Here is a 21,080-nt window from a genome sequence, read left to right on the forward strand (position 1 = left end):
CCCCCCCCCCCCCCGCCAAAATACCAATACGGGGACTCCATCCCAGGACCTTGAGAGAAATCAAGAGCCAGCTGCTTAATGAACTGAGCCACCCAGGTGCTCCATTAACATGCATTTTAAAACTATACCCCCTTGGGGCGCCTGGGTGGCACAGCGGTTAAGCGTCTGCCTTCGGCTCAGGGCGTGATCCGGCGTTATGGGATCGAGCCCCACATCGGGCTCCTATCGGGCTCCTCTGCAATGAGCCTGCTTCTTCCTCTCCCACTCCCCCTGCTTGTGTTCCCTCCCTCGCTGGCTGTCTCTATCTCTGTCAAATAAATAAATAAAATCTTAAAATAAAATAAAATAAAACTATACCCTCTGTCCGCTTGAAAAATAAGAACTTTCATTTTTTTTCTAAAGATTTATTTTAATTTTTTTTTAAATAAAAATTTATTTATTTACCCTAGAGAGAGAGTGTGTGCACAGACAAGCTGGAGGGGCAGAGGGAGAGAGAATCTCAAGCAGACTCCGTGGCAGCTCAGGTTGAAATGATGACCTGAGCTGAAACCGAGTGGGTGGCTTAACCCATACACCCCAATAAGAACTTTCATTTATTGAGCCCTTATTATGTCCCAGGCACTGAGTTAGGCACTGTACATTTATTAACCCTGTCTAGTGGGTATTATGAAGTCGATGTTTAAAGATAAGGGGACAGTGACAGGTTAGAACTGTGGCAAGTGTCCATGTTCTGGTTCCAGAGCCCCTGCTCTTAACTCTGTACTTCATTTGTGTCTGGTCTAAGGATAGTTAACAGAGAAGGAGCAGTGTGCTTTTAAAATCAATTGAGGTAAAACATACACAACGACATTTACCTATTTAACTATTTTTAAGTGTAGAATTCAGTGGCACTAAGTAAACTCTGTTGTGCAACCGTTACAACTATCCATCTCCAGAACTTTTTCATCTTCCCAGACTGAAACTCTTTACCCGTTAAACAACAGCTTCTTTATCTATTTATTTTTAAAGAATTTTTTATTGAAATAAAATTTTTTATTTTAGAGCACAAGTGTGTGCACGAGGTGGAGGAGCAGCGGGGGGGGGGGCAGAGGGAGAGCTAGGGAAAGGAATAGAGAGAAGCGGATTGCCCACTGAGTGACCCTGAAATCATGACCTGAGCTGAAATCAGGAGTTGGTCGCTTAATCGACTGAACCACGGAGGTGCCCCAACAGCAGCCCCTTTAACAACTCTCCCCAGCCCCAGCAACAACCATTCTACTTAATGTTGTGAGTTTGACTTCTGTAGGTATCTTACGTAAGTGGAATCATACAGTATTTGTCCTTTTGTGTCTGGCTTATTTCATTTAGCATAATGTCCTCAGGGTTCATCCACGTTGTAGCACTTGTCACAATTACCTTCCTTTTTAATGGTGAATAATATTCCACTATGTGTATATATCACCTTTTGTTGATTCATATATCAGTGGCCATTTGGGTTGTTTCCACCTCTTGGCTATTGTGAATAATGCCGGGAAGCCCTTGGATATATAAATATCTCTTCAAATACCTGCTTTGAATTCTTTGGGTATATACCCAGAGGTGGAATTGCTGGAGCAAATGGTAATTCTGTGTTTAATTTTTTGAGGATCCAGTAGTGTGCTTTTGAAAGCAGCTTTGAGGGAAAAGATTGGGACTCAGATTCTAAAGGGGAATTGAGTCAATACCCATTTCTTTACCACCTTCTTATATAGCCCTGGGCTGATACAGGAAGAGTTTTTGTCTCAGAAAAGCTTACATTCTTAGAAAGAAAGGCAAATATATACATGATGATTTTACTACACATGAGTGTACATTGAGTGCCATAAGAGTCAACTACAGAGGGCTGAAAGGAATTCAGAGGAGGGAGAGCCTACCTTATGGGTGGAGGAAGAGAAGACACTGAATGAGCAACAGGAGGGTGAAGCCTGAAATCATAGATGCACTTGAAGCAAGTTGTTAAATGAATGACCTTAGACATCTCAAAGTAGCCCCAGAGAGTGCTTTGGGGTGTTAGAAGGAGTGGCATTATATTGAAATTTGCCCATGAATTGTAGTCTCTTCCAGGTTTGTGAATCTGCAGTTTGCAGACCTGATTGCTTCTACTGCTTTGCTTTGGAAGGTGTTTAAGAATCATAGTGAAGAAATTATGGACTTGGCACATATGTTACTGCTACCTTGTCAAGCTCAAGATACATTAATATGGCCAACTATTGTTTCCTAATACTTCCTTTCCTTCACATGTCTTCCTATTTCTACTTCAGTAAGTGAGTAGTAGAAGTAATATCTTGGGATTTTTATCTTTTTCTGGTTACAGCTTAAGTAAATAATTCTGGATACTTTTTTGTTTAGGTTAAGGTTATCCAGCAACATACCCAGCAGGGTAGTCTGTATACCGCCATTACTGCATTATATTTTTTACAGATATTTCAAAGAATTTTGGTTTTGTGCCACTTTGTGTGTGTGTGCATGTGTGCCACTTTTTCTTTTTTTTAAAGTAGGCTCCCTCCAACGTGGGGCATGAACTCACAACCTGGAGATCAAGACTGAGCTGAATCAAGAGTCAGATGGTTAACCGACTGAGCCACCCAGGTGCCCCCTGCAACTTTTGTTGTTGTTGTTAAGATTTTATTTATTTGAGGGGCGCCTGGGTGGCTCAGTCGGTTAAGCATCTGCCTTCGGCTCAGGTCGTGGCCCTGGGATCATGGGGTCTTGGGATCAAGCCCCAGATCAGGCTCCCTGCTTAGCAGGGAGCCTGCTTCTCCCCCTCTGTCTGCCTGCTGCTCCCCCTGCTTGTACTCTCTCTGTTTCTCTTCTGTGTCAAATAAATAAATAAAACCCCCCCCAAAAAGATTTTATTTATTTTGGGGGGGTGGGGTTGGCAGAGGGAGAGGGACAAGCAGACTGCTCAGCACAGAGTCGAATGTGGGGCTTGATCCCATGACCCTGAGATCACGACCTGAGCTGAAATCAAGAGTCAGATGTGTAACCAACTGAGCCACCCAGGCGTCCCCAAATATAAATTCTAATTGTCTTTAGGCAATAATGTCTTAATTGCCTTTTAACAACATATTAAAAATACTGAAAAACCTTGACTTCTGTAATTATGTAACTTTCCTTTTGGGTCACTTTCTTCAAAAGACATGCCTGGTAAGATTTGTTGTCATATATAAGCAAATATATAGAGGTTTTTGTCCCTATACATTTGTGGGGCAACTGGTTTTCCTTGGCAAGAGCTGCACCAATGACTTAGTCCATCCAGACTGAGACTTAACTTTCGTTGTAGCCTCAGTGCCTAGGATAAATTTGCACATAATAGGTGATAAAAAGTGTACAAACTGAACTCAAATTGCATTTTGAAGTTTGCTAACTAGAGGCCATATCTGTTTAGTTGCGATTGGCTTCAAAGTTAGGCATTGATTAATAGCAGTTTCGGAGGCATACCTCTCTTTTTTGCCCTTTCGTTCTTTTGCTTTTGGCCATCTTTCTGCCTTGTGTGTCTGCATGTTATTTGTACTTAGAGCTGGGAGCACTTCCTCAGTCCTGCTGTTAAGATATCCTTGCTGTTTTGTGGACTGTTGAAGGATATACAGGTCTATAATCCCTAATCTGTGGCTCTGAAGCACAAGAATTTTTATTTGTTTTTTGGTAAGTTTGGTTCCACAACTAATTAAGGGCCACCAGCCTGGTCTAGACTGTCTCACTTGGTGCAGAAATGTGAATGTGCTTAATTAAGGAGAGTTACCTTGTATATTCTCTCACCTTTCTAAAATCCAAACAATGCTGATAACTCCCAAATTTTTCTAACTGGGGACCTCTCCGCTGTACTATAGACAAACATAACCAGTGTCCCACTTCATATTTCCTCTTGGATATTTAATAGGCATTTTGACTTCTTTTTTTCTGTCTTTTTTATATTTGATCTTCAACAAATCCTATTTGCTCTATATTCAAAATACTACCCAGAATTTGATCACTTAAAACTACCACCACCACCACCCTTACTCCCAACTGTAGCAGTGAATGCAAGTACATCTCTAGCTTGGATTATTTCAGTTACCTTAACTGTTCCCTCTGCTTCGTTATTCAGCCCCTCTTTAGGCTGTTCTTGGCACAACAGTCCAAGTGTGTCTTTTAAAACCTAACTCAGACCATGTCACTTTTCTCCTTAAAACCCACCAGTGGCTTCCCATTTCAGTCTGATTATTAAGCTTGAGTCCTTATTATGACCTCTGAGAACAAACACGATATACTTCTTACCTACTACACCCAACCCCATTACCTCTCTGACTTCATTTTCTACCAGTCTGTCTTTCCTCCATTCTGTTCCAGTTTTACAGCCTTTTTGCTGTTCTTGGAAAATATTAAGCACATACATGCATCAGAGTCTTTGCATTTCCTGTTCCTTCTGCCTATATTGCTTCTTCACTGATTTCCACATGGTTAGTTCTCTACTTCTTTTACTCAAAAGTTACCTTATCGGTGAGGTATTCTTTGGTCAGTCGTATCTAAATTTCAAAAACCCTTCTCTTCTTTTTCTTCTTAGCGCTTGTCACTGTCTAGTGTTCCGAACACTTTGTGTACTGTCTTTTTCTCCCGCTAAAATGTAAACTTCATGGAGGAGGAGATTTTTGTTTGGTTTACTGCTATATCCCCAGCTCCTAGAAGAATGCCTGGCACATAGTATGTACTCAATAAACATTAGAGGGTGCATGCATGAATGAGTGAATGATTTGAATTCTATCATACACAAGACTGTATGCTTATGCACAGTGGAGGATACAAAGCTGGTTAAGGGTGTAACTGCCCAGGCCTTTGTGGGGCCAGACATACAGCTAATAGGAGAAAGATAGGATGAGGTTAAGTGACACATTTACCTATCCCATTAACTGTCTCAAGTCCTATTCTTTTTTGAGAGGCTGGGAGGGGCATAGAGAGAGGACAAGAGAGAGAATTGTAAGCAGCTCCATACTCAGCACGGAGCCGGAAGGGGAACTTGATCTCACGACCCTGCGATCGTGACCTGAGCCAAAATTAAGAGTTGGATGCTTAACTGAGTCCTATTTACAATGCTTTCTTGATAGCTATAGCTAGCTTTTCTTCTGTTATTTATGTTCAGTCTGTTGTTTTATACCATTCTCAGTTAATTTATAGAAACCTTGTCATGGGTCACCTGGGTGGCTCAGTTGGTTGGGTGTCTGCCTTCAGCTCAGGTCATGATCCCAAGATCCTGTGTCAGGCTCCCTGCTCAGCGGGGAGTCTGCTTCTCCCTCTGCCTCTCCCCCTCCTGCCTGCTTGTACTCTTTCTCACTCACTCTCTCTCTCAAATAAGTAAATAAAATCTTAAAAAAAAAAAAAGAAAGAAAGAAACCTTGTCACATAAACTAAATGTTCCTATTCTATAGACCAGGACTATAGGATGATTTCCTTCTTTCATATTCTCATACTATTAATACTTAATTTTTTAACTTTTCATTTTGAAGTAATTTTAGAGTTCAAAAGAAGTTGCAAAAATAATACAAAGAATTATCGTATAACCTTCACCCAAATTTCCCAGATGTGTCTAGTACAGTGATCTAGATCAAAAAGTTAACATTGATAAAATTTTTATACTTTTAAATTGAACTAAAGTTTCCTGTTCATTTTCTGCCTACAGAATCAGTATTGTTAGGACCCAATTTTAGTTTTTGAGTTTCTTTTTGAGCAGTACTAACTACCTGTAAAGATTTATATTTCATGACTTACTCTTTGTTGTAGGTCTTTAAAAGAACAGAGAGAGGGGCATCTGGGTGGCTCAGCAGGGAGCCTGCTTAAGATTCTCTCATCCTCCCTCTCTGTCTCCCCCCACCCCCGCACTCTCTTTCTCTCAAAAAGAAAAGGAACAAAGAGTATTTACTTATTTTCTTTTTAATGGCATAAACTCATTTTAGCTATTACCATTTATACATCTGAACTATATTTTGGGATCTTAATGATCTTGGTTTTCCTATAGCTTGAAACATTTTGGTGTTTCATCATCCTAGGAATTATTTCATCATTGCTCATCAGTTATTCCCAATTATGCTAAAAAAGACTAAAATAATAAGAAAAGGGAAGAATGATGGCATTGCCTAGAAGGATAATGCAGTGGTAAAATAAATCATCACTATTACACTTTAGTTTTCTTACTGCTTTGCCTGAAGCATTACAGCATCTTCCCAGACAGCGTACAAGAAGTTGGGGGATACCATCTTAAAAATCTGTAAGACATTAGCATCTGGGGAGTCTGGGTGAAAGGTGTATGACCATATTTATACTATTTTTACAACTTTTTTAAGCTTTCAGGAAACATATTTGGTAATTCTTAATTTTTTTGTCTCCTATAATGGCAAAGAGAAGAAAACTAACAGAGGAAGCTACCAGAGGAGCTAGCTCACAGCTACCAGAGGAGCTAGTGGACAAAAGAGCTACCAGAGGAGCTAGTGGACAAAAGAGGTTCAGCAGACAGCAGCAGGCTAGACTGGGGTGATGATGGTAAAATTGACTATGAGCCAGTTCACAGATTGTGTAGTCTTTAGATGACAATATGATGAATTTTCTCAGAATGAAGAACTTAATGCATGTACCATGTATGTTTGAGGGGCGGATAAGAAATAGTGATATCCTCATCCAGGTAGTTGTTAGCAGGACGGACTTCAGAATGAAGTGTTTCAACATGAGTCAAAACCATTCCAATTTGCTAAAAGGGTATACGATTGTATTCTTTCATCTTCTAGGATATTTATGTACCAAAACTGACTTGTGAGTGGACCATGCTAAAGGCAGTGTACGGAGGGGATTGGAAGGAAACAGGGTATAGAAATGAAAAAAAAAAAAAAGTTGGATCGATCATTTTAATTAGCGTTTATTAGCCTAAAACTGAGAATGCCAGCAGTTATGGAGGGAAGAAGATGATTCTCCTTGCCAATAAAATTAAGTATTAAATTTTCAAGGTACTGTGTGTGGTGATTCAAAAAAAGAAAAAAAATCCCAAAGTGATGATAAGCTAGAACTTTACTAGAGATGTATCTGAAATCAAAATTTACAGAAGGGCTGTGTTCCAACTCCATGTGTGATAGTTGGTGACTATTCAGTTGCATTTTAAAGGATATTGCCTGTTTTGGGTATTTATATCTTCAAAACCAGGAAAATAGGAAATAAAAATAAGGATTTGCTATTTAAATTCTTTTTTAGGAAATTTATTTATTTTTATTTTGGGGGGGGGAGGAGCCAACAGAGAGGTTGAAGGAGAATCTCATGCAGGCTCCCTGCTGAGTGTGGAGCCCAACCTGGGTCTCAGTCCCACAACCCTGAGATCATGATGCCAGCTGAAATCAAGAGTTAGCCACTTAACCAAATGAGCCACCCAGGGGCCCTTTTTCTTTTTTTTTAAGATTTATTTATTTAATTTAGAGAGAGAGACAGTATGTGCGCAGGCACTTGGGTGGGGGTGGGGGTGGGGGCCGGAGATACCCAAGCTGACTCCACGGGGCTTGGAGCCCAGTGGGAGGCTTGATCCCGCGACCAGATGATCATGACCTGAGGGGATATCCGGAGTCCAACGCCCAGTCAACTGAGCCACCTGGGTGCTTCTAGGTGCCCCTGCTATTTAAATTCTTACTAAAGTTTCTAATCAAGTTTTTCACCCAAATGGTAAATGGTAAGTTTTCTGATATACCAAGGGTTCAAGGTAAATCACATGTCATAAAGAAAGCAGTGATATATTTTGAACAACCAAGATGACTGTTCTGAGCTACCTTGGTAAAAATTGTTATCATACTACAGTATGATATAATCCCACCAAAGCTCACAGAAGGTATGTACCAAATGGAGTTAGCATTGAATTAGATCTAGGTTTCTCAACCTGGCACTATTATATTTTGGCCAAGTAATTCTTTGTTGTGGAGGGTTATCCTGTGCAGTTTAGGATGTTTGGGAATTCATGAGATGCCAGTCTCACTACTGTCCCCTAACTGTGACAACCAAAAAATGGCTTCTGACATTGACAAATGTGCTGCAGGGGGTGGGGGAGGTGTGTGGGGAAACTCTCCTGGTTGAGGCCCACCTCATTAGAAGAATGTAAAACTGATTCAGGGAAGCTTGGGTATTAGATCTTGTGTTTTAAGAAGAATGGGTTGTTAATTTTGTTGACCTATTATTCTGTGTAAAATGGAAAATCTAAATAGATTGCCCTTTTCATTTATTCTGGGATACTTTTCCTTTTCTAGCAGATTTAAATCCAGAAGTGGATTTTTTTTTTAAGATTTATTTTTATTTATCTGAGAGAGAGAGAGAGAGAGAGTGTGTGTGTGTGTGTGTGTGTGAGAGAGAGAGAGAGAGAGAGAGAGAGCACATAGGGGGAGGGGCAGAGGGAGAAGGAGAGAGATTCTTAAGCAGACTCTGGGCTGAGCACAGAGCCTGATACAGGGCTTGATCTCACAACCCTGAGATCAGGACCTGAGCTGAAACCAAGATTTGGATGCTTACTTGACTTCGCCACCCAGGTGCCCCTCCAAAAGTGGATTTTTGGACAGGTTTTGAGGTTGACTATGGTAGGCAATTGCACTGGATTGAAGTACATAATTAAATTTCACTATATGCTTTAATAAAAATTTATTTGCTTTTGAAGAGGATCTTTCCATTTTTCCACAGTATTTATTGATGTAAACTGACCAGGACACATTTTAATATGATTTTATGTGATGCTGACCACTAATAAGAGAATAATTTCGGAGGATTTTTTTTATTACATAAACAAGGGAACTTAAAAATGTCTCTAATTCAGGATAACAGTACAAGATTAAGAGGCACTATGAAGGGTCAGCCATAAAATAAATGCATTTCAAAAAGAAAGTTGAATACTTAAAAGTCTCCAGGATAGGACAGTTTAGTTTGTTCCATACACTCTCTTACTATGAGCTTATCTTGACTAAATTAATTCTGTTGTCTCTATTTAGCCAATTTATGATATTTATTTATTTGTTATTTATTACTTATTTTTATAAATAAATAAGGCAGGGGTTGATCTCACATCCCTGAGATCAGGACCTGAGCTGAAATCAAGAGTTGGATGCTTAACCGACTAAGCCACCCAGGTGCCCCTAATGTGTAAAATTTAATCTAAGTGAAAAGATAAGATTCTTTAAAGTTGGATTTTCCATTTGAATTTTAATAAGAATGGAGAACTGCCTGGATTTCTAAGAGGCCAACTTTTTACTGTAATGAAAGACATTTTAGGTTGTAGAACTAGAAAATTGGTTTTTATATTTATCGTTCTGAAAGGGTTAGCTTTTACTTCTGCTCTTCTAAAATTTGTCTGAAATGTGACACAGTAGCTTGTCAGTTGTTCCACACTATTCCAGAAGACTGCCTTGCGACATCAGAATTATCCTGCTCTGCTTGCTTTATTTGGGAATTTTGACTTCTTTGCATGATCATTTGGAGATATTCCCACTTTTTATTGTAACACTTGGCCAGATGACTTTTTAGTGTTCTGCTGCCATTGTTTGTTCACATTAGTCCTTCTTCAGTAGTTTCTATCCCTCAAAGTGCTTTTTTTTCCTTGTTTAAATTCTGTCTTCATAGACTAGAGTTCTGATAACAGTGTAAGCTCCAAATCTGAAACAGTTGGAAACCATAGTGGCAAATGAAAATCATGTCAGCTGAAGCAGGGCTTGAAGGTAGCTTTGCGTCTAACTCTTGTGGCTCCGAATACTTTATAGTCTGGAATTTCATTGTACTTCTCTGCAAGGAGGATACTATTGCCTGTCCAGTATTTCTTCTCCAGATTGGTCGTGCATTCCAAGGAGCAAGAGTCTAGCTCCTTGCCATGTGACCCTGAACGAGTCACTTAATTTTTGTGGAGTATCACTTTCCCTCTAAATAGCATTCTGGGTGTGCCCATCTGACAGGACTCTTGGGAGGAGCGCATTGACTTACAGCAGTCATGTTTGGAAGACTTTGTTGTGGGGCAGGAAATCTGTCCTATTCAGTACTGGTCCCCTGCATAAAGCACATCTGGCATGTGTAGAATCTTGGGAATTATTTGTGGAGTAAATGAATTGGCAAAGACTGTAAATGGCTTGTTACACCCGTAAGTCCAAAGTTACTGTAATATTTTAATCTCATCCTGTGTATCCCCATGCTCTAATTCATTCCTAATTTTCAAGATATAACCAAACATTTACCTTCTCTGTAGAGTTTTTCCCAGTGTACACATTTCTACTCCTTACCGGATTTTTAGTACTTAGTTGTATCACTCATGAGTTGGTTTGTATCGTTAGCCTTTCCGCCCAACATTTTATTAAGAACAATTTCAAATACACAGCAAAGTTGATAAAATTTTATAGTGAACACCCATATACACACTAGATTTTACATTACCATTTTTATAGTACTTGTTTTGTCATGTATCTATTCCTCCATCTATTAATCCAAACTTATTTTCTCGATGTATTTCAAAGTAAATACAAACATTAATATCCTTTCACCTAAGTACTTGAGCACTCGAATCCTTATCTAGAGTCAGTATTTGTTTATAGCTTTTTCCTTCTGATTCAAAATTTACAATGAGATGCACAAATCTTAGTACATTATGTGTGGGTGTTGAAATCACACTGTGTATATTCTGTAGCTTGTTCTTTTCACTTAATAGTATGTTTTGGAGGGCTTTCTTTATAGAGGAACCCCAGTCTTTCTAATTGCTACATAGTTTTCCCAATATAGATGTATCAAGTTCATTCAGTTATTGATAGACATTTAGATTTTTCATACTTTGCTGCAGTAAATATACTTGGCCAATGTTCAGGATAGGCACCTAGAAGTAGAATTGCTAAGTGAAAGGGTATGCCCATTTTAAATTTAAAAATTTAATGGATACCACAAGTTGCCAACCACATAGCTATGGCAATTAAAATTTCTGCCAGTAGTATTTTCCTGTACCCTCACCCACACTCAATATCATCCTTCTCATTTAATTTTTGCCTATTGCTTTGGAGGTAAGTATCATTTTCCTCTGTATTTATTTGATTACTAGTGAGTCTGTATATGGTCTTCCCAAGTAGTTTTTAAACTTTTATAGGACACCTGCCACCTTCATAACTGCTTCCTGAATTTTTGCTAATTGAAAGAGTGAATGCTGCCAAAGCCATCCCGCTTTGTTGGGTTGAGGCTGAAAGGATGAATGAGCTAAGTGTGGGAGAGGTTAAAGAAAGCCGAAGTTGCTCAATGCATGTGTGCCTTAAATAAGTAAAGGGACTCTTCTTCCTTTGTTTCTTATTCTGTGAAAGGTAGGGGGGATACTGAGGTGGTTAAGAATTCAGGCTCTGGAGGTAGATTGGTGGATTGATATTCCAGCTTTGCCTATTAGCTATGCAGCCTTGGACAGTTTACCTAATCCTTATATTTCAGTTCCCTCATTTACAAAATAGAGAATAACAGCACCTTGCTTATAGGGTTGTTGTGGGGATTATAATAATATTTGTAAAATGTGTAGAATGGTGCTTGGGGTTCATTATATGCTATTATTATATTAACTATTACTCTTACTCTTTCCTTTCTGCATGGTCATTATTTGAGTGTGTGATGTGGTAGGACTGTGGGGAATGAAAATAAAGTTGTAAAGAACCCTACCTTGAAGAAGCTTTGGATGTTGGAAAAGCCCTGAAAAGACCAGACTGGATTCCTAGCTGGAATATTACTAGACTTTTTGCATCCTGCAGGAAATAAAGTGTCTGTCCCTCCACAGAGGAATATTATTAATAAGAGATTCTGGAATCTCCTTAGTGTTAAGGAATGTTAGAGTCAGAAGTAATCTAAAAATGATCTTTTCCAACCATTTCATTTTATAGTTGGAGAAACAAACTACAGGGAATGAGGAAGTTGTTGAAATGTACATAGCTCCTTAAATTGGCAAGTCTAGAGCCATTGTCCTCTTACTCCTGGCCTACTGCTCTTTAAGATACCATTTAATTGTTGGAACAATTGATATTTTAAAAATTAGACCACAATTATAGTACTAGGTTTTGAGAGGAGTTAGAAAGCAGCACTTCAGTGTTTTTGTAGCATGTGCATATGTCACTGATGTTAGAAATGATGGCATTTGAGGAGAACTAGAGAATAAAGAAAAGAAAGGTGTATTTTTGTGTTTTTAAATTGAAGGTTATTTTTCAACTCTGTAGTCCCAAGTTAATTCAGACTGTGTTATTACTTAAACATCTGTCTTTGAGTTATGTTACGCTGTCCACTCTGGGGGCTGTGTGTGCAAGCATGCACTTAAACTAGCCAGCAGTCATCTCCAGGATGAAGTAAATAGTTGTTTTGGGAGTTGAGCATATAGTAAATTTGGGTGACTGGTCCTAAGTTGTATACATAACATTGGAGTGTTAACTGGTTTGCATGTCGATGCATTTGGTCTCTGCAGGTTTTGTGGTGCATCCCTGAGCATGAGCGCAGAATGAAGCGACGTTTGGATGACCAGGAGTCACCGGTGTATGCGGCCCAGCAGCGTCGGATCCCTGGTAGCACAGAGGCTTTTCCTCACCAGCACCGGGTGCTTGCCCCTGCCCCTCCTGTGTATGAAGCAGTGTCCGAGACCATGCAGTCAGCTACGGGAATTCAGTACTCCGTGACACCCAGCTATCAGGTAAGCTGGAGCCCAGCAAGGGACTAGGTGTAACAGGGGAGCATCGATGATTTTGTCCAATTAAAAAAAATTATATTAATCATCCAGTTAGATACAAAATTATATTTATGGGCAATCTGTAAGTAAGATATAACAAATAATAAAAACAATGTATACTTGTGTACTCACCACCCAGGTTTTTAATTTTTTATTATTTTTTAATTATTTCTATTTTTTTAAATGTTTTTAAGTAATCTCTACACGCAGTGTGGGGCTCAGACTCACAACCCCGAGATCAAGAATTGCGCGCTCCACTGACTGAGCTGGCCAGGTGCCCCTTAAAGATTTTATTTTTAAGTAATCTCCATATCGAACTTGGGGCTCAAACTTACAACCCTGAGATCAAGAGTCACATGCTCTACCCACTGAGCCAGCCAGGAACCCTTATATTTTTTTCTTTAACTCACTGTTGTTCATTAGTGGTTCCCAAGACTTTTACCCATATTTTTGTGTGTAAATAATTGAGTCATTTACACTCTTTTTATGAGTTATATTAATATATCCCATTTACTTATCCATTTTTCTTTTGCTGTACTCTCAGGCTGTTACCAGATTTTTACTGTTGTAAAGGTGCTGTGTGACTGTTTCTCCTGGTGCAGTGGTGCTCACAGTGGCAATCCATGACAAGATAAGTGCACCAGAATTTAAATCAATGTGCTACTTCTTTTTGAATCAAAAAAGTCTTGCCATGGGGAGACAAAGGCAGCTGAATTAAATAGTGTGCTTATTAGTGAAGTAGTTGGTTTACATTCTGGTGCAAACTCCTTATCTTCTTGCAGCCCACTCGGCAGGTTTGAGGGCACACGAGGAAGAGTTTTTCGGGTATCTAGGAGAGGGCTTGCTGGGTCATAGGGTGAGCGTGACTTCAGCTTTAGCAGGTAGTGTCAGATTGTCTTTCAGAGTTGTACCAATTTATATTTCCGCCAGCATTGTATACTCTATCATTCCATGTCCTGACCATTGCTGACCTTTCATCTCTTGTCTCTTTACTCTGTTTTGTAGAAATGGAAGACATTTGTTTTTTGGCCTTTTTAATTATGAAAGTAAATATCACCATGGTTTTTTTTTTGAAAAATGATCCAAGATGACTTCTTTCTCTGACCCTTCAGACTTAGAGCTACTCGTGATTTCCTGGGTATCTATATTCACCTGCCTACCTGTTTAGATACACTTCTCTTTTTATGTAATTTGAATGATACAGTATATACTGTTTTGCTATTTGCTCTTTTCACTTAATATATAGTGGACAACTTCCCACTTGAATACATATGTATAGATCTAAGTAATTTTTAAGAAATCACTGCATTTATAATATTCCACTCTGGGTCAGTCTGAATCATAATTTATTTAACAAGTCTGGAGAGGCCTTCTTCAACCCAACTTGTTAATGACTTTTGAAAAGTTACGGCTGGTACTGGGAAAATAAATTGGTGTGAACTTTCTTTAGAGCAGTTTGACAGTTGTGGCAGATTCTTTACTTTTTGACCTAGTAATTCCATAACTCCATAAATTTCTCAGAATTTATTATAAGAAGACAAAGGAGGGAAATCCAGGTGAAGTAGGAGATGGTGATTCCTTAGGTGTCATTCTTTCTCAGGAGTCCCCCTTGAAGTAGTACCATGCCCTCCTATGGGTCTGAGGGCCACAGTCAGAGGACTGACTGCTGCAAATCGAATCTTTAAGATCTTGGAAGAAGGACTGACCACTGTGGTCTGAGGGCCACAGTCAGAGGACTGACTGCTGCAAATCGAATCTTTAAGATCTTGGAAGAAAGAAAGGCTGCTTGTTTTCCTTGGGTGATTACTTTTATCTGAACAGATTGATGACTGTTTCCTATACTTGGGATAGTTGCATCTGTTCATATATTAGAAACTATAATGTGCTCACATAAAACCAGTCATCTCAAGTATTTATAAGCTCCAATTAAGTCTTTTAAAAAACTGTTCAAAACATGCATGTTGGAAAATAGCAGCTCAGAATAATAACTCTTCTTGCTAGAGATATATTAGCGCTTTCAGAATTGTCTAAATAGTTTCTTTTTACTCCTAATGTGTAACTGTTGTTTGTGCGGATTTGTAAGTAGTTGTCTATTTCCACCCTCCCCTCTGTCCAGGAGAATCTTTATAAATTTGTGGGGACTTGAAAAAAAAATTAATCCTCTCTTACGGTGTAGCATACAACTTCCATTGTTTAGATTAAGTCTCATGTTGTATAGTCTCCTTATTTTAGACTCCTTATTTTAGAGACATGCAAATCAAGGATATTGTCCTTAGTTGTCTGTGGTGATTAACAGTTCTGAAATAGGAAAATAAAGCTTTGGAAACTTCATGTAGCATTTTTTGCAATAGAAATGGAAGGAAAGGAGCTTGTGCTTCATTTCACTCTAAGCTTATAAGAGGATGAGAGAAAGAATAGGAAATAATTATGTTTGAAGGCAAACCACTAACAATTTGGAAGAAAGTTTTGTTTAGCAAATAAGGATAAGCAACATAAACAGATAGGGATAGAAGTAGAAAATAAGGATAAGCAAAATAAACAAAGCAAAATAAAAATCTTCTCTAATTCCACCACCACAAGATAAAATGCAAACATTTTACTATATATATGTCATCTAAGGTTTAAAATCTTTTTATTGATTTATAGATACTGCTTTGTAATGTGCTTTCTAAAAAAATATTTAAAAGTTTAAATCCATATGCAACACATGAATACATTCAGCTTACAGATTATGAACATTTTATAATGTTAAAATATATACATCTCTATCAGTGCTATTCAAAGTGTGGTCCACAGATGACTGATGTGTATACTTTCTTATTGGTCTATAATGACATGTGTATAGAAACTGAGAGTGTTTAGAAAGAAACTTGGAGCAATTTGGACGTAGTAATGTAATATATCTGTAAAGTGTTGGAATGGAAATTAAGGGCTTAATGTATTTTTTGTTTCGCTTCTCTAGTTATTCATTTTTATCATATTTTATAAAAGTAGTGGCCCACGATGGATTGGAATTTAAGGGAAGAAAGGGTCCTTTGCCATAGATAGTTTGAGAAGTATTGAGCCATATAATTTTTAATAGTGGCAGAGAATTCTGTTGTAGTATGGGTGAGCTATAATTTATTTCACCAGTTCCCTTTTGTGGGAAATTTGGGTTTCTAATAACCGATGGCCCCCGACTTAGGATAGTTGGACTTCCAGTTTTTCAACTTTATGATAATGCAAAAGTGATACACAGTAGAAACCATACGTGGAATTTTGAATCTGGGCCTTTTCTCAGGCTAGCAATAGGAAGTACTATACTCTCCTCTGATGCTGGGAGTGGCAGCCTCAGCTCCTGGTCAGCCACACGATCACAAGGGTAAACAACTGATACCCTTATGCCGTTCCATTCTGTTTTTCTCTTTTAGTATAGTAGTCAGCATATTACAAGAGATATTCAACACTTTCTTATAAAATAGGCTTTGTGAGAGATGATTTTGCCCAACTGTGGCTACTGTAAGTGTTCTGAGCACATTTAAGGTACGCTAGGGTGACTTACGATGTTCGATAGGGAGCTGTATTAAATGCATTTTCGACTTAGGATGTTTTCAGCCTAAAATGGGTTTATCGGGACGTAACCCCATCGTAAGTCAAGGAAGATCTGTAATTCTCTTTGTGCGTGCAAAGATACGCATGTATGTCTTTTAGATGCATCTAGGGAAGATTGCAGAAACCTTGAAGTTTCTTGTCTGCATTTTGTCCACCCCAGGTTTCAGCAGTGCCGCAGAGCTCTGGCAGTCACGGGCCTACCATCGCAGCGGTTCATAGCAGTCATCATCACCCAGCAGCTGTGCAGCCCCATGGAGGCCAGGTGGTCCAGAGTCATGCTCATCCCACCCCACCAGTTGCACCAGTGCAGGGACAGCAGCAGTTTCAGAGGCTTAAGGTGATATTCAGCTCCTCTTCTTCCTTTAAAAAGTTTTCTCTCAGCAGGAAGCATCGGCTTTAGCCTATTAGTAGTGGCATTATAACTTTTAACATGCTACACTAGGGATTGAATCACGAAGAGTTTTACTTTGTTTTTGTTTTGAAACCTACTTAGATTTCCCATCTTACCATCAGTGCCTGATCCAGAGAGTTACATTCAAGAAATGTTTTTGGAATGTATGAATGCATGGTACTCAAATGTGTCAGGATAGAGGGACAGTTTTCATTCAAAATAAACAAAGTCCATTTTTTTGGATATCTCCTTTTGAACTCCTAGTTCTTAACATAGCAGAAGGTTTTATTGAGTGTACACATGGTTGGCTACGGTCCTGTACAGTAACTGGGTCCAGTATTACCTTATGATTTAATCTTTTTATCCGTGCTTATAAATAGCTGAATGGGCTGGCATCTTCAAGTCCATCCTTAGTAAAACACATGCTCCCTTTTTGGGAACCTTTATAAAGATTGGGGAGGACTATAATTGTGAATGAAGTGTCAGTGTTTTCATCTGTTCTGCTGAGTATGTGCTGTAGGTTTGCAGTGCTTTTGAAATTCATGAGGCATCTGTGGAGAAGTGGAGCTTGTGTTCCCAGCTAACCCTCTCTGCTTACTTGAGTGTTACTTTTCAGAATAAGTGATTGTTACAGTAAGTGTTCCAGATTTCAGTTTTTCTAATTTTACATTTATACGAAATCTAAAATCAAGTGCAAGAAATACAAATTAAAGTACTATAAAGAAATGGGATGTTGGGTCTTCATTTGGTCCTATCAGCCTAATTAAATAGTTCCAGATAGGAGTGAACAGTATACCCTTGAGGGACACATCCATGTGTAGCAAACATTTCAGCCTTCTGTTTTCCTTGATACGTAATCTAGTTCTCCCTGATCCCTGCCTGCATTGGTTTGGGTTCTCAGGAACTTGTTTAATTTTGGCCTAAGGAAATTAAATACTACCTAAATATAAAGAATACCAAAGCTAAGCTATATAGAGGGATTTTGTAAAATTTATTTTGTCTATAATAAGTACTTAAGAGTTGACTGTACTTTTAAAAACAAAAAGAGTTGGCTATACTTAAGCATAGTCTTTAAAGAGAATACAAATTATTTGGGCCTGAAACCACTCTGGGCTCTGTCTTTGGGAAAATTTGTTTAAGCTATATTGATGTTTTTCTTAATACATTTTGCCTGTCTGCTCATAGAGTGATGGCTGCATACCAGACTGTATTATTGCCATGAACTTAGCACTTCACAAAGTCCTGAAAATATTTTTTTTTAAGTTGGTTTGGTATGATTTCATTCCATATTAATACTTTATTCAGCAGTTATTTAATATCTTAATGATGCCAAAGAGCTTCTAAACTTGCTGTTAAACTAACAAAAATGTATATTTCTGTAGGCTTTTTCAGCCAGTCCTATCAAAGCACAGCACCTGTTTTGTTCCTCTCCCTCACTTGGGTATAAGTATACAGATGTGCTTCGTCTGTTTTACAAAAACTGTCAAGGAAGCAAGAAAGGGTTCTGGAGTTGGGGCTATAGAGTGAGTCATGGGTGGGGTTAGGACTTCTTGCTCTGTTCCTTCGCTTCTCACTCTTATATATGATTCCTGGATGCAGTAACGTGTTGAATTCCCATTCTAATGAGAAGGGATAAAATACTTTCTTGTGCCTCCATTGTAGCTTCATTCAGTATTCCCACACTGCCTGCCATTTTTGGATCAGTCTTAAAACACTTTACAAGCATTTGAATCAACTTCAATAAACCATTTATATTCTATAATGAGGAAGTGTTCAGTGAAAATACTTAGGTTATTTCAAGCATCAGCATTGTCTATACTTTCTTTTTTGTCTTTGGCAGATTGATGACAAGGAAGATTTGAATAATTTCAGGCATGTTTAGTGTGATTTAGCTACTTGTTGAATGCTAGCAGCATAGATATTTGGCACATCTTTAGCAAGTTCTCTTTACAGTTCTTCGTGTTTGTCTCCCCAACAAGATTGTGAACTTTAGGGGCGCCTGGGTGGCGCAGTCGTTAAGCGTCTGCCTTCGGCTCAGGGCGTGATCCTGGAGTTCTGGGATCGAGTCCCACATGAGGCTTCTCCGCTAGGAGCCTGCTTCTTCCTCTCCCACTCCCCCTGCTTGTGTCCCCTCTCTCGCTGGCTGTCTCTCTCTCTGTCAAATAAATAAATAAAATCTTAAAAAAAAAAAAAAAAAAAAGATTGTGAACTTTAAGAGGTTAGGGACCTCAATAATAAATGCCTGTTGAAATGAACCAAGAAAATACATCAGCAGACTCGGGGCTTCCCCAGGGGCTTCCCTAGACCTCTAGCTTTGGAAGGACCAGCTCCAATAAGTTGTGGTTCCTAGAGCCACATACACACTTTTACAAAGAGTTGAACTATAGGTAATGAGAAAATTTCCTCACTATGTTTGCATACAGATTAGTATGTTTGTTTGTTTGTTTGTTTGTTTATTGGGGTGGAGGGGCAGAGGGAGAGAGAATCTTAAGCAGATTCCATGCCCAGCACAGAGTCCGACATAGGGCTCAATCTCACAATCCTGAGATCATGACCTGAGCTGAAATCAAGAGTTGGACTGAGCCACCCAGACCCCCAGATACTTCATTTATAATGTGGTTGTCATGCTAGGTGTTTTTTAAGCATATTGTTATTTTATGACTAATTTATAAATAGCAGTTCACTGTGACCAGTACCTTTTTTTCTCCAGACATAAACACATCACATAATTTCTTTGATTCAGGCATCTGCACTTTTTCTCTCTGTAGTAATTATTATTATACCATAGCATGCTTACTTTTTTTATTCAAAATTTTGTGTTTATTTTTGACAATTTGTCTTTTGTCCTGTGGTTGTGAATGCTATTCTTAAATATCTTCCGAAGTCTATGTTTCTTCTGCAGACTTAGTGAGTTTTATGTTCCATCAGCTTGGTCATTAATGAAACATTTCAGTATGGAAAGTTCTGAATATAAATTAAATAGTCCACTGAATTTCAACAAAATTGTCCTGTTATTTCTAAAGTACAGAAAAACCAGCCATGAAATGAGTGGGTATTGACAAAGTATACAGACTGCGCTAGCAACACTAAAATATTCTGATTAACCATGGCATAATGATTCCCATAATGGAGCTTCCCGTAAGGGAAGTTTGGGCAGCTCTTGAAATACCATTTCATGGTTTATTTGAACATTAATATTCTCTTTCACAATGTATCACAAGAGTAGGGCTTATCAAATCATATGTTTATTTCTGAAACTTCCCTAAACTTGGTATTTTGTATGATTTAAAATAATCCCAGAGGATATAGAAACACCTAGTAGGTAATTCCCTTGGAAGTTTCCTGCGTAACTAAAAATTAAGTTGTCTTAAATCAAACTCATAACTCTCTAGACCTTCCGTCTTATTCCTCTTTGTGAATGGCCACATAATTTATATAATTTAGTGAATGTCTCCTCTCCCTGTCACTTCTACCTCCTAAAAAGCTTTTGAGTCTGTATTGTTCTCTCTATTCCTTTGGTTGGTACTACAGTTTAAGCCGCTATTGTTCACACATTGAGTTTAGCCTTATAGCACAATTGGTTTCCTGCCTCCTTTCAGTCTGTCCTTCCTTTGCACCAATTTGTTCCCAACACTGTAGCCAAATTGAGTACACTAAAATGCAGATACTAAAAATCTAAACTGCCTTTTTTTTGAGAGAGTGCGCGCGCGTGAGCTTGCATATGTGTACAAGGATGGGAAGGGGGATGGGCAAAGGGAGCCGGAGAGAGAGAATCTTAAGCAGGCTCCTCTCCCAGTCCAGGGCTCGATGCAGAACTTGATCTCACCACCCTGAGATCATGACGAGCCAAGATCAAGAGTTGGATGCTTAACCTACTGAGCCACCTAGGCACCCCTAAACTACTTTTGTTTTTGTTTTGTTTTTAAAGATTTTATTTATTTATTGGCGAGGGAGGGAGCGCAAGTGAGGGGAGGGGCAGTGGGACAAGCAGACTCCCCCCTACCCCCCACCCCCACCCCGTGAGTGTTGAGCCAGACTAGGGCTGGATCCCAGGACCCTGAGATCATGACCTGAGCTGGAGTCAGACACTTAACCAATTGAACCACCCATGAATCCCGCCCCTAAACTGCTTTTTAATAAGATTTACAAGGCCTTTTGGGATCTGTATCCTGCTTCCTTTCCTGTCTCCTCTCTTGTCACTTTTTCTACCACTGTTCCTCCTTTTCACCACAGATCCTTCAGCCAAACTAAACTGTTTTCACTTTTCCCAGTGTACCAGATGGTGTCCTGTCTGGGATTTTGCTCATGCTGCTTCCTCTGACTTTCTTTGTATGTCTGTATTCACTTTTGCTAACTTGTACTCATACTTAGGACTCAGTTTAGACA

General features: G+C 38.9%; 1 protein-coding gene across 3 annotated transcripts in view; it reads left to right on the forward strand.

Annotated features, from left to right (window-relative positions):
- The window catches only part of SIN3A (SIN3 transcription regulator family member A), a 68,135-nt gene that overhangs the window by 7,171 nt on the left and 39,884 nt on the right, over positions 1-21,080 (forward strand). For all 3 annotated transcript variants that reach the window (XM_019805829.2, XM_034668016.1, XM_002925129.4), the window contains exons 2-3: positions 12,455-12,676; positions 16,464-16,640. In XM_019805829.2, the coding sequence (XP_019661388.1) occupies positions 12,488-12,676; positions 16,464-16,640 (366 nt within the window). In that variant the 5' untranslated portion in view covers positions 12,455-12,487. The remainder of the gene's footprint in view (positions 1-12,454; positions 12,677-16,463; positions 16,641-21,080) is intronic.

Source organism: Ailuropoda melanoleuca, chromosome 9, assembly GCF_002007445.2.
Source record: "Ailuropoda melanoleuca isolate Jingjing chromosome 9, ASM200744v2, whole genome shotgun sequence".
Taxonomy (NCBI): domain Eukaryota; kingdom Metazoa; phylum Chordata; class Mammalia; order Carnivora; family Ursidae; genus Ailuropoda; species Ailuropoda melanoleuca.